The sequence below is a fragment of the Pholis gunnellus genome (genome assembly GCF_910591455.1).
Source record: "Pholis gunnellus genome assembly, chromosome: 23".
Taxonomy (NCBI): domain Eukaryota; kingdom Metazoa; phylum Chordata; class Actinopteri; order Perciformes; family Pholidae; genus Pholis; species Pholis gunnellus.
The window spans coordinates 475,397-488,005 of record NC_136550.1 but is presented as its reverse complement, the minus strand read 5'-3'; the positions used below and the strand labels follow the sequence as shown (position 1 = coordinate 488,005).

The following is a 12,609-nucleotide window of genomic DNA, read 5'->3' as shown; positions in this document are numbered from 1 at the left end:
AAAGGGTTTCAATGCAATGCATGCTGGGATATATAAATATATATACGCTAATATATATTAGCGTATATAGATATATATTAGCATATATATATATATATATTAGCATATGTATATATATAGCGTATATATATATACGCTATATATGCTAATATATATATATATATATTAGCATATATATATATATAAATATGCTAATAACATCTGATTAGATTCACTAAACAGAAACTATGAACTGTTCTACTAACACGAGTCAAGAATAAAAGAAAAGATGATTTCATTTTTTACAGTGTGAAGAATAAAGTCAACGACTCCAGAACTCAAGTTAACAAGTTGATGGTGAAGTTATCACAGCTGATCATTTAGGCTTTTATTTTGTATTGATGTGACCGAATAGAGGCGTGTTTCTACACACACACACACACACACACACAGTGAAGACTTGTGACTACATCCTGGTTCCTGGTTGCTGCTCTGTAGCTTTAAGGGTTTGTGTGTAATGTGATCTTTGTGTCTTCATGGCTCCACAGAGTCTGTGAGGACGTGGTGTAATAATAATAACTATAATGGAGAAACGTCTGCCCTTCCCCCACAGTCTCTGTGTTAACACACAGAGACTTCTGACACATTTCTTCTGCTTCCTGTGGTGAACATGAGCCTCCAGTGGAATATACCATAATGTCACATAAAGCCTTCAGAGTCATTTAACACAAACAACCTGTTAGAAGAGGAAGTTAAACCCAGAGAGGAGAACTGTTCTCATGAAGAACGGTACCTTTAGGTTCTAGATGGTTTCCATGGTGATGTGATCCTCTTCATTGCTCCAGTATTATTATATTTATCATGTCAACACGCTGTTTGTCGTGTAAATAAGAGAGTTTATCTTGTGACCTTTGTGAGCTGACGTTCATTAAATGTCTGAGCAAGTAAACAAGTTCATGTTTTAATCAACTCACGAACAGTTTGACTTTCACAGTGAACTCTGAGCTCTATTAGCTCTGATCAGACTCTGCAGCAGCTCATTAAAGTTCTGATATGAACTCATAATCAAACTGCTTTGAATCTCAAATTCTTCGCGCTCTGTCAGCATGAGAGGACGTGTTGTTCGTCCTCTTTGTAGTTCAGATTGACTCGCTGGCTGTGAGCCAACTGACGCACAAAGAAATAATTCATGATTAATGTCATGAAAGATTCACAGACAACAGATCAGAGTCTCTGGTGAGTTCAGGGACTTTTCCTCTAAATAGTTCTTCAGTTTGAAGAGAAACTGAGTCATAAAGCAGGTAATAATATACATGAAACATTCAAATGTTATTCAACCACTTCCTGTTTCTACTTCAGTTTCAATTCTCAGGAAGGGAGCGGCTCAGATGTAATCTGAGTGAGAGGGTTTATATTCTAACCGCCAAAAACAATGTTCTGTAGGCTGAGCCACATCCAATCGATTCCAGCAAACATCCCAGAATAATTTAATGCAAAACATTAAGGTTTCCAACATGCAATACTACTTTGTTAAAAGTACAATTACTAAATAACACTTTGATAAACACGTCAGGACATCTTATTGTAGTCACCCTCACAGGGAATTCAGTATAATATATAATATATATCATATAATATATATATTATATGATATATATTGAGCAGCCACATAAACTCATTCTGCAGAAAACATTATTTATATTCTTTGTTTTAACACTTTACAGAAACAGAAGTGTGTAGATGTGTGTGTGTGTGTGTGTGTGTGGTTCACTGGTACTTTATGTATTTATTCATATACATCCACACACACACACACACACACAGTAGCTCCGTTAACCTGCTCTGTGTTTCCTTGTGTGTGAACAGTTTGATCAGCTGATCGTTGTCTTGTTATTGAATATGTGCTTTATGGGTGTGTGTGTGTGTGTGTGTGTGTGCGTGTGTGTGTTCTTCTTGGAACAGGGTGTGTCTTCTGGTGAAACATGTTTTGCATTCAGATGAAACGTGTTCAGACTGATCTGAAGTCTTTCTCATGTTGATCTCTCATGTTTATGAACTGAAGCACACAGTTATTCTGACATGATGAACTCTGCTCAGCTCGTGTCTTCTTCTATTTATTGAAGCGTTTCTGTTTCTGATTATTTTACTGCTGAAACAGCGTTTACTTCTGTTCCTCGTTACTTCCTGCTGTGTTAGAGTTCTCAGTGCTGCCCCCTGCTGGCTGCTGACAGGAAGAGAACAACATTCATAATTCATGTTTAATAAATCAGCTCATTGCTGCACAAGTTAAACACATTATTCTAAATTATTATATAATTATTATTCTCTTGTGTTCTTGTCCCGGATGCGCAACAACAATCAGCGTCCTCTGCTGCTCACTGCTGCTCTCTGCTGCTCTCTGCTGCTCACTGCTGCTCTCTGCTGCTCTCTGCTGCTCTCTGCTGCTCTCTGCTGCTCACTGCTGCTCTCTGCTGCTCTCTGCTGCTCACTGCTGCTCTCTGCTGCTCACTGCTGCTCTCTGCTGCTCACTGCTGCTCTCTGCTGCTCTCTGCTGCTCACTGCTGCTCACTGCTGCTCACTGCTGCTCACTGCTGCTCTCTGCTGCTCTCTGCTGCTCACTGCTGCTCTCTGCTGCTCTCTGCTGCTCACTGCTGCTCTCTGCTGCTCTCTGCTGCTCTCTGCTGCTCACTGCTGCTCACTGCTGCTCTCTGCTGCTCTCTGCTGCTCACTGCTGCTCTCTGCTGCTCACTGCTGCTCTCTGCTGCTCTCTGCTGCTCACTGCTGCTCTCTGCTGCTCTCTGCTGCTCACTGCTGCTCTCTGCTGCTCACTGCTGCTCTCTGCTGCTCTCTGCTGCTCACTGCTGCTCTCTGCTGCTCTCTGCTGCTCACTGCTGCTCACTGCTGCTCTCTGCTGCTCACTGCTGCTCTCTGCTGCTCTCTGCTGCTCCATGACGGTAATATCGAGTTCCAGCACATTAAGGATCATGTTGTCCCGGGTCAGGGTTTAGACTGAGAGTCATAATATAGGATCATATATGCTGCGTGCCTCCCTGTAGAATAGAGGATCAGGACTACACTGAGACTGGTTCATATAGAGGATCAGGACTACACTGAGACTGGTTCATATAGAGGATCAGGACTACACTGAGACTGGTTCATATAGAGGATCAGGACTACACTGAGACTGGTTCATGTTGCAGTGATCTTTCAGCCCGCTTCCTGACTCTGGAGGTGAACAGGTCCAGGATGGGGGGCAGGCTGGAACCAATGATCCTCTCTGCAGACCTGACGGTCCGTTGTAGTCTGTTCCGGTCCTGTTTGGTGGCCGATCCAAACCAGACCGTGATGGAGGAGCAGAGAACAGACTGGAGGATGGTGGAGTAGAACAGGACCAGCAGCTCCTGAGGCAGGTTGAACTTCCTGAGCTGGTGCAGGAAGTTCAACCTCTGCTGGGCCTTTTTCCTGATGGTGTCGATGTTAGAGGCCCACTTCAGGTCCTGGGAGATTGTGGATCCCAGAAACCTGAAGGTCTCCACAGCGGACACGGTGCTGTTGGGTATAGTGAGGGGGGGGCAGTGTTGGGGGGCTCCTCCTGAAGTCCACTGTCATCTCCACAGTGTTGAGCTGGTTCAGCTCCAGGTTGTTCTGATCACACCAGAGGACCAGCTGTTCAGCCTCCGTCTGTAGCAGACTCATCACCGTCTGAGACCTTCAGGAGTCTAACAGACGGGTCCTCTGAGGGGCAGTCGCTGGTGTAGAGGGAGAAGATGTAAAAATGCAGCTCAACACCTGTAGATAGAGACTCGTCTCCTCTCTGCTCTGGCTGCAGCGCGAGGCTGTGAGAGCTTTGAGCGGCTCACAGCAGCTCCTGCTGCTCGTTCACACGGAGCAGAACTACGAGCTTTAACGTCTCAACACCAGAACAAGTCTCTAGATTTGTCTCTAGTAGCTTTTGACAAAAAAAGTCTCCATGAGGGTTTGGAAAGTCACCAGATTTAGCGAGAGAGTCGCCAAGTTGGCAACACTGGCACCAGCTAAATATGTCCCCAGAGCAACGTTGGACGTAACAATGGTTCCTATCACATATTAAACCAAACAAAAATCCATCTTCATAAAAACAAGTTGCACAAATAATAATATATAAACAAGCATCTTAAAGCTGCTGCAGATGTAAAAACAAACACATTTAACTTACCAGAGCTGCTGTTCACTGTTTAAAGACAAAGTCCATCCTCCTTTCTTTGTTAATAAAGAGTTTAATCTCACGTTGTTCAGTTCATCCGTGTGTTGTAGTTCCAGTAAGAAGTTCTTCTGGATTCATGGACGCCAGTGAAGACATCGAGCCTCCTCAGTTGTGTTTCTTGAACACGTTTTAATGCGTTTGAGGCTGAACATGTCGCTCCACAGAGGCAGCAGATGTTGGGATCGTCACCGCCCAACATGTCACGCTAGCCCACTGACCAATCACGTACATGTAGGCCAGCTAGCAGCTCTGACACGTCAAAGAATACGCCCACCATGTCAAACTAAAGATCTGATTGGTTGAACACTATGACGATCAACAACATCGTCCCCATTCACTTAACCTGCACATGGATTCACTGGTGAGTCTGCAGGCCTGGGGCCTCTCTTCTACCTAGAGACACAGAGGTGAACTCTGATTGGATCAAAGCTCTACTTAAAACAAGCTGCACTGAAGCAGAGCAGCTGAGGAGCACAGTAGCTGTGCAATGAGAACATAAGATGATGGAAAAATATTTTTATAAATCATGATACATGTAGTGTATTTAAGAAACATTATTAAATTATAAAATAGCTCTAACTTTGTGATTCTGTTTAGGCCAGCAGAGAAGGCTTTGAGGCCCTGACGGCCACCACTGTATATATAAATATATATATATATAAACTAAAGCATTTTATAGAAAAAACATTTATATTTTATATTTTAACTTTTATTTATTCCTGGAAATATTATGAGTTTCCTTTTAAAATGTGCTCAAAATATTCTCTTAAAATTGTGACTTTTTCTCCTCAAACTACTCATTTGTTTCTCATAATCTTGTTTTTTATGAACTTTATGAAAGTTTTTCCTCTTTGTCATATTATTGTTATGTTTTTCTTTATTCTTGAAACTTTTCTTTGTAAACAAAGAACGACTTCATCTAAATGATATTGTTTGTATTAAACTTGTGATATTTAATTATTATTATTGTGGTAAAGTTTTGATTTAATTCTCTTTTCACATTTTTCAAAACGAACTTCAACCCGACTTCTCTTCAAACTTTCACAGCAAAATGTTTCATTTAAAAATAAAATAAACTCATAATAATAATAAACTCAAGTTTTGTTTTTATTGATGAAACACGACGTCAACTTTAAAATGAACACAAACATCGACACAATTAAAATGTCGCTGAGAACAAAGTTTGTTTCTGTCCTGAAGAAATTTATTTTTTATCATTTTTAAATTTGAAAAATTATTCTCAGTTTTAATATTAATAATTAATTTATCTGTAGAGAACTTTAATGAAATAAATGTGCTTTACAAAATAAATACTTATATATGAAAGCAGAACAAGAACTACAATTATTAGTGAAACCATGAAGAGAAATAATTACAATATAATTAATTGTACGTTGTTTAGTTTTATGTTTATTGATTATTATTTATTTACTATAAATTATGTTAAACATGTTTATTAGCGATTCATCACGCAATCAGAAGACATTTACTTAATTATTATGATTATTTTTCTTTTGATCGGCTAATTGATGATGTCATTAGACGACGATGGAGTTTCTTCTTTTTCTTCTTCTCCTTTTTTTCTTTTTCTTTTTTCTTCTTTTTTTTCTTTTTTCTTCTTTTTTTTCTTCTTTTTTTATGTGTGTGTTTATATGTGTGTCTGTGTGTGTGTTTCTGTGTGTGTGTGTTAATGTGTGTGTGTGTGTGCGTGTGTGTGTTTGTGTGCTTGTGTGTTGATGTGTGTGTGTTTGTGTGCTTGTGTGTGTGTGTGTGTGTGTTTACAGTGTATTGGGTGTCACACATGAATGAACTAGTTTCATGTAAAACTCGTTTGTGAAACGTCGTCTCGTTTTTATTTTAGGATCCAGATTCTTGTTCTGAAGAGAACAACAGTTTAGAAATACCTGAGAGTTCAATCATGAAGTGAAGAATTAATGAGTTGGCTCTCTGCCTGTGTGTGTGTGTGTGTGTGTGTGTGTGTGTGTGTGTGTGTGTGTGTGTGCGTGTGTGTGCGTGTACTTCCATGGTAAACCCTCTAACACTCCCACTAACGTCTCTCAGAGGATCAGAATCCTGAACGTTAGCAGAGGATCAGAAGCAGACGGACGGACGGACGGACGGATGAACGGATGAACGGTGAGTGGATGAACGGTGAGTGGATGAACGGTGAGCGGATGAACGTTGAGTGAGGACTTTTAAACATGAGTTCAGGTTGAGATCTTTCTTACAGTTCAAAGCCTTAAATGGTCTTCAGTGCTCTTTAGCTTCATGCCGACTGTCTGATGATGTGAGTCAACGGCTGTTCAAAAGTAAACTCAAAGAAGCAAACGACTGATCAGACAAAAGGACTCGACGCTGATGTGAAGGAATGATGATGACGATGATGAAGAACTAAACGCAGCATTAAATACTGAATCCAACCTTTTATAATAAGTTGAATTTGTCTCTTTATCTTTGCAAAAACAACGTTTCTCTCTGAAGGTTCATCTTCTCATCGTCTCTTCTTTTACTGTAAATATTCGGCTCAGATTTTCTCCACATTTTATAAATATTATTATAGTTTCAATGTGTTTCAATAGTTTCAAAAATCATTGAGCAAAATACAAAGAGAATAACTTTTACCTTCACTCCATTGAGTCCACGACATCCGAGTTTAAATATTAAATATTACATTATTAAAGCAACACAAAGAGACAACACAAAGAGACAAAACAACACAAAGAGTCAAAACAACACAAAGAGTCAAAACAACACAAAGAGTCAAAACAGCACAAAGATACAAAACAACACAAAGAGTCAAAACAACACAAAGATACAAAACAACACAAAGAGTCAAAACAACACAAAGAGACAAAACAACACAAAGAGTCAAAACAACACAAAGAGTCAAAACAACACAAAGAGTCAAAACAACACAAAGAGTCAAAACAGCACAAAGATACAAAACAACACAAAGAGTCAAAACAACACAAAGAGACAAAACAACACAAAGAGTCAAAACAACACAAAGAGTCAAAACAACACAAAGAGTCAAAACAACACACAGAGTCAAAACAACACAAAGAGTCAAAACAACACACAGAGTCAAAACAACACAAAGATACAAAACAACACAAAGAGACAAAACAACACAAAGAGTCAAAACAACACAAAGAGTCAAAACAACACACAGAGTCAAAACAACACAAAGAGTCAAAACAACACAAAGAGTCAAAACAACACAAAGAGTCAAAACAACACAAAGAGTCAAAACAACACAAAGAGTCAAAACAACACAAAGAGTCAAAACAACACAAAGAGTCAAAACAACACAAAGATACAAAACAACACAAAGAGACAAAACAACACAAAGAGTCAAAACAACACAAAGAGTCAAAACAACACAAAGAGACAAAACAACACAAAGAGACAAAACAACACACAGAGTCAAAACAACACAAAGAGTCAAAACAACACAAAGAGTCAAAACAACACAAAGAGTCAAAACAACACAAAGATACAAAACAACACAAAGAGACAAAACAACACAAAGAGTCAAAACAACACAAAGAGTCAAAACAACACAAAGAGACAAAACAACACAAAGAGACAAAACAACACAAAGAGTCAAAACAACACAAAGAGACAAAACAACACAAAGATACAAAATGAGCGAGAACATGAAATGTTAGGACGAGGTTTTCATGAACTCTTAAAGTCAGACGTTTGTCCTTGTGGACTTCGTCTTCCGTTGGTTGTCGGTCTCTGAGGATCGACACTATAAATACGAGTCAGTGAGGAGGTCAAAGGTCACAGCAGTGAGTGTTTGTACGTGTTGGGAGTCATTCAGTGGTTTAATGTTCATCTTCAGTCGACACAACAAACTGTATGAAGTCTATAAATATGAAGTTAATATCATTTTGGCCGTAACATTATCAAGAACATTATGAAGATGATGTTTACAAATACAGCAGCTCCTCTAACTGTATTCTACTTGATCTGTTATATTAGAGTACACAGAGTACACAGAGTACACCGTTTGAAAGCAGCTTTGTTTAAAACCGTCCGGCTGGTTTACATACCCCACACACACACACACACACACACACACACAGACAGCATCAGTTTCCTGGTCTTGTGGTTTTGATCCGTGGTGCCTTCAGGTACCGTTTGTCTCAGAGTCATAAAATGAGATATCAGTTATTATTTCAGCCTTTAAACATTTCGTGACGTGCTGCCACAGCGCTCCAGTCTGAATGTCTGCATGAAGTATTGATGTTTAATATGTGTGTGTGTGTCAATAACTGGTGTGTATTGAGACATATTCAGTGACGATACTTATATTTTATATTTTACAGTAAGCCTGCTCAACACTCTCATGGGCAACGTCAGCAACAACTCCTCGGTGGCCAATGAGCTGGTGAAGTGTTTCCACAACGACGATGCGTTCAAGTACCACGCCTACACCGTCACCTACCTGCTGCTGTGTCCGGTCGCCATTCTCTGCAACATCGGAGCGCTGGCAGTCTTCTTCCTGCAGGGAAACCGCAGGTCTGTACCTCCAGTTTGACTTCCATTCATTCTCAACCTTTATCATTAAAACATGCAAACGTGTATCTCTATGCTGGGAAGTTTCTCCATTGACCTCCAGACAGCCAGGGGCATGCTGGGTAGTGGAGTAGCCTCAGGGCCGAGCCTGGTTAGCAGGTCTTTCTGGTTAGTCGGACATTTTAAAAAGCTGCATTGCTTCTCTCTTCAGGAAGTTATTTTGTTTTTCTTTCTCAGCGGATTGAAGAAGAACCTGTTTTTAATCCCTCAGATGACGTCATGTAGTTTATTTTAGTGTTCGATGCATCAGAGCGAGCGGTGGAGGATGTGAAGTTATGATTAACTGTTAAACACTAAACACTGTTTAAACACTGAGACCTCGCTGTCACATCACTGGAGCCGATGTTCTTTAGTTTCCCACATTCAGAGATTTGAATAACAGGCAAACATCATATCTTAACTGAGCAGCAGCTTCATCTGGACGTTTCTGTAAACTGCTCATATCAGTGATGATGTCATTCAACAGCTGACAGTTTGTTGCTGTAAAATATTTACATTTATGAAAAACGTTTTATTTTCTATTCGTCCCTTGAACTTGTTTCATATTGTTTTGCATTTAAAGAGTTTGTTATAATTTAATTGATTCATATATTTGCTTTATCTTCCCTTTAAACATCTTTTTATCTTTTTAATTTAAATTTATTTAAAATAAGTTTGAACGGTTATAAAGATTATATATTTTATAATAGGATAATATTACAGTATGATTTTTTAAATTCAACATCTTTATCTTTTTTAACTTCATACATTTTTCATTTGACTTTTTTTTTTCTACAAAGTATAAAATAATAAATAAAATAATAAAAACTCTTCCAGATGTCTAACACTAACATAAAGGTGTGTTCTTCCTGTTTCCTCCCCAGAAGCTCCGCCCCCTGCGTGGTCATGATGAACCTCGCCCTATCAGACGGGAGCTTCTCCCTCACCCTCCCACTGCGATTGGCTTATTACTTCAAGGGCGGAGTCTGGGACTTCCCTGATTGGCTGTGCCGACTGTGCGTCTTCGGCTTCTACGTCAACTTGTACACAAGGTAACACACACACACACACACACACAAACACAAACACACACACACACAAACAAACAAACAAACAAACAAACAAACACACATTAAAAGATGACTCTTCCTCCTCAGCATCCTCTTCCTCACTCTACTGAGCGCGCTCCGTTGGCTCGCTGTGAATCATCCTCTTCGTCACCGCGATCTGGTCACGCCCCTTCGAACCCTATTGGTCTGTCTAGGAGTCTGGCTGTTTGTGGGCGTGTCCTCTGTCCCCTTCCTGACAGGTGGGGTGACGTACAGGTGAGACAAAATCTTTCTTTACTTTTTATACTTTTTTAACTTTTTCTTTAACTTTTTCTTTAACTTTTTTCTTTAATATTTTCTTACATTTAACAAGTAATTAATAATATATTATGTTAAATATGTTAATACAGTATTCTTTTTTAATCTTTTTGTAAACGTAATCTTTTTAACGTCATCAACTTTTTTGTTTTTCGTTTAATTAGATTTTTCGTGACTTAATTATTTTTTATTCATAAATAAATTATATTTAAGAACAATTAAATGAAGTTCGACTCTGAATTGAGAGAATTTAAGTGATGAAATCAGAAAATGTTTGTTCTTGTTTCTTTACCTATTATCTATCGGTTCCCTGAAGGGAGGAGCTTCCTCGTTGCTTCGAGCCGTCTAGCCCCTCCTCTTGGGTAACTGTCCTGATCATGAACTACGTGGCATTGGCTCTGGGCTTCCTCCTCCCGTTCCTCACCATCATCGTCTGCTACAGCCAGATCGTCCGCACGCTCCAGTCCCGCTTCGAAGGTGAGTCCGCCGCCACCGCTCGCCGTCGTAGCGACAAGCAGCGGCGCTCGGTGCGCCTGGTGGCCATGGTGACGGCGACCTTCCTGATCTGCTTCCTGCCCTACCACGTGGTGCGGTCGCTGCACCTGCACGCCGTGTGCGGCGGCTGGAACTGCGGCATCACGGTGGCGCTGCAGCGGGCCGTGGTGGTGACGCTGTGCTTGGCGGCGTCCAACAGCGTGGTCAACCCGCTGCTGTACTACTACTCCACCGGGTCGTTCAGGAAAAACATGAGGAACGCCCACTCCTCTCTAAAGAAGGGGTCCATGAGGAGGAACAACACCTATGTACCCCCTAAAACCTGAACCCCGAACCCTCAGGTAACTCAGGTCACCTGGTAAGTGCTTGAGTGTGAAGGGCTCAAGCACTTTGTGACAAGTCACGTTAACTTCACGACGCTAAAGCATTCTTTAGACGGACTTCTTGAAGGAATATTTGAAAAATCATCATCATGATAACATGAGGACAAACAACCAATGAGCTACATGCAAACTTCACGTTAACCCCTGTGTTTAACGTCACAACGCTATGAATTGTGGGTAATTCCCCATGTCAAAGTCTGTAGAAATGCAGAAAAATGTGCATTAAGGGCTCAAAAAGGTCTTTAAGCTACTGATGGGACCAGTCAATATTATAATTTTTCTAAAACCTAAAACTCAACATCATTGCTCATGTAATAGTGTTTTTATACAAGCTTTAAATGTATTTAATTGTATTTAAATGAAAATAAATATTTATAGCTAATGAAGTGTCACTTTTCTGTCCTAAAATAAAAGACATTTGTGTTGAGGAGGGTTCATGTGTTGAGGAGGGTTCATGGGTTGTTGAAGAGGGTTCATGTGTTGAAGAGGGTTCATGTTGTTGAGGAGGGTTCATGGGTTGTTGAAGAGGGTTCATGTGTTGTTGAGGAGGGTTCATGTGTTATTGAGGAGGGTTCATGTGTTATTGAGGAGGGTTCATGTGTTGAGGAGGGTTCATGTGTTGAGGAGGGTTCATGTGTTGTTGAGGAGGGTTCATGTGTTGTTGAGGAGGGTTCATGTGTTGAGGAGGGTTCATGTGTTGAGGAGGGTTCATGTGTTGAGGAGGGTTCATGTGTTGAGGAGGGTTCATGTGTTGTTGAGGAGGGTTCATGTGTTGTTGAGGAGGGTTCATGTGTTGTTGAGGAGGGTTCATGTGTTGTTGAGGAGGGTTCATGTGTTGTTGAGGAGGGTTCATGTGTTGTTGAGGAGGGTTCATGTGTTGTTGAGGAGGGTTCATGTTGTTGAGGAGGGTTCATGTGTTGTTGAAGAGGGTTCATGTGTTGTTGAGGAGGGTTCATGTGTTGTTGAGGAGGGTTCATGTTGTTGAGGAGGGTTCATGGGTTGTTGAGGAGGGTTCATGGGTTGTTGAGGAGGGTTCGGGTGTTGTTGAAGAGGGTTCATGTGTTGTTGAGGAGGGTTCATGTGTTGTTGAGGAGGGTTCATGTGTTGAGGAGGGTTCATGGGTTGTTGAGGAGGGTTCATGGGTTGTTGAGGAGGGTTCAGGTGTTGTTGAAGAGGGTTCATGTGTTGTTGAGGAGGGTTCATGTGTTGTTGAGGAGGGTTCATGTGTTGTTGAGGAGGGTTCATGTGTTGAGGAGGGTTCATGGGTTGTTGAGGAGGGTTCATGGGTTGTTGAGGAGGGTTCAGGTGTTGTTGTGTTTACTCTTTGTAATATTTTAATATGAGGGCAAATAGACGTTCAAAACGACTGACGACACATAACAGCGTTAACTTTCATGAGTAACAAACTTAAACCAGATTTATGTTCTACAGACAGGAAATAAATAAAACAGTAAGTCTGTCTCTTTAAGGGGGAGGAGCCAGAGAGCAGCTTATATTTACATATATTTGTCAGTTACCATGGCAACACAACCAGAGTTTTGACTAAACCCTGTGTGTGTGTGTGTGTGTGTGTGAG

General features: G+C 40.5%; 1 protein-coding gene across 2 annotated transcripts; it reads left to right on the top strand.

Annotated features, from left to right (window-relative positions):
* The first annotated feature begins 6,274 nt into the window (after positions 1-6,274).
* cysltr3 (cysteinyl leukotriene receptor 3) lies at positions 6,275-11,360 on the top strand. Of its 2 annotated transcripts, none has more exons than XM_079185001.1 (5): positions 6,275-6,358; positions 8,560-8,752; positions 9,673-9,840; positions 9,946-10,113; positions 10,472-11,360. In XM_079185001.1, the coding sequence occupies exons 1-5, from the start codon at positions 6,352-6,354 to the stop codon at positions 10,974-10,976; spliced, it is 1,041 nt and encodes a 346-aa protein (XP_079041127.1). In that variant the 5' UTR covers positions 6,275-6,351; the 3' UTR covers positions 10,977-11,360. The 2 variants fall into 2 exon arrangements, with proteins under 2 accessions (XP_079041127.1, XP_079041126.1); XM_079185000.1 differs by having other exon boundaries at positions 6,294-6,373.
* Positions 11,361-12,609: the final 1,249 nt, after the last annotated feature.

Bases quoted from the DNA above. Each gene is read 5' to 3' on its own strand.
- cysltr3 (XM_079185000.1), top strand. From the start codon at position 6,352: ATGAACGGTGAGTGGATGAACG. The intron at 6,374-8,559 runs GTGAGTGGATGA...TATATTTTACAG, and splicing joins GAACGGTGAGTGGATGAACG to TAAGCCTGCTCAACACTCTC. The intron at 9,841-9,945 runs GTAACACACACA...CTTCCTCCTCAG, and splicing joins TACGTCAACTTGTACACAAG to CATCCTCTTCCTCACTCTAC.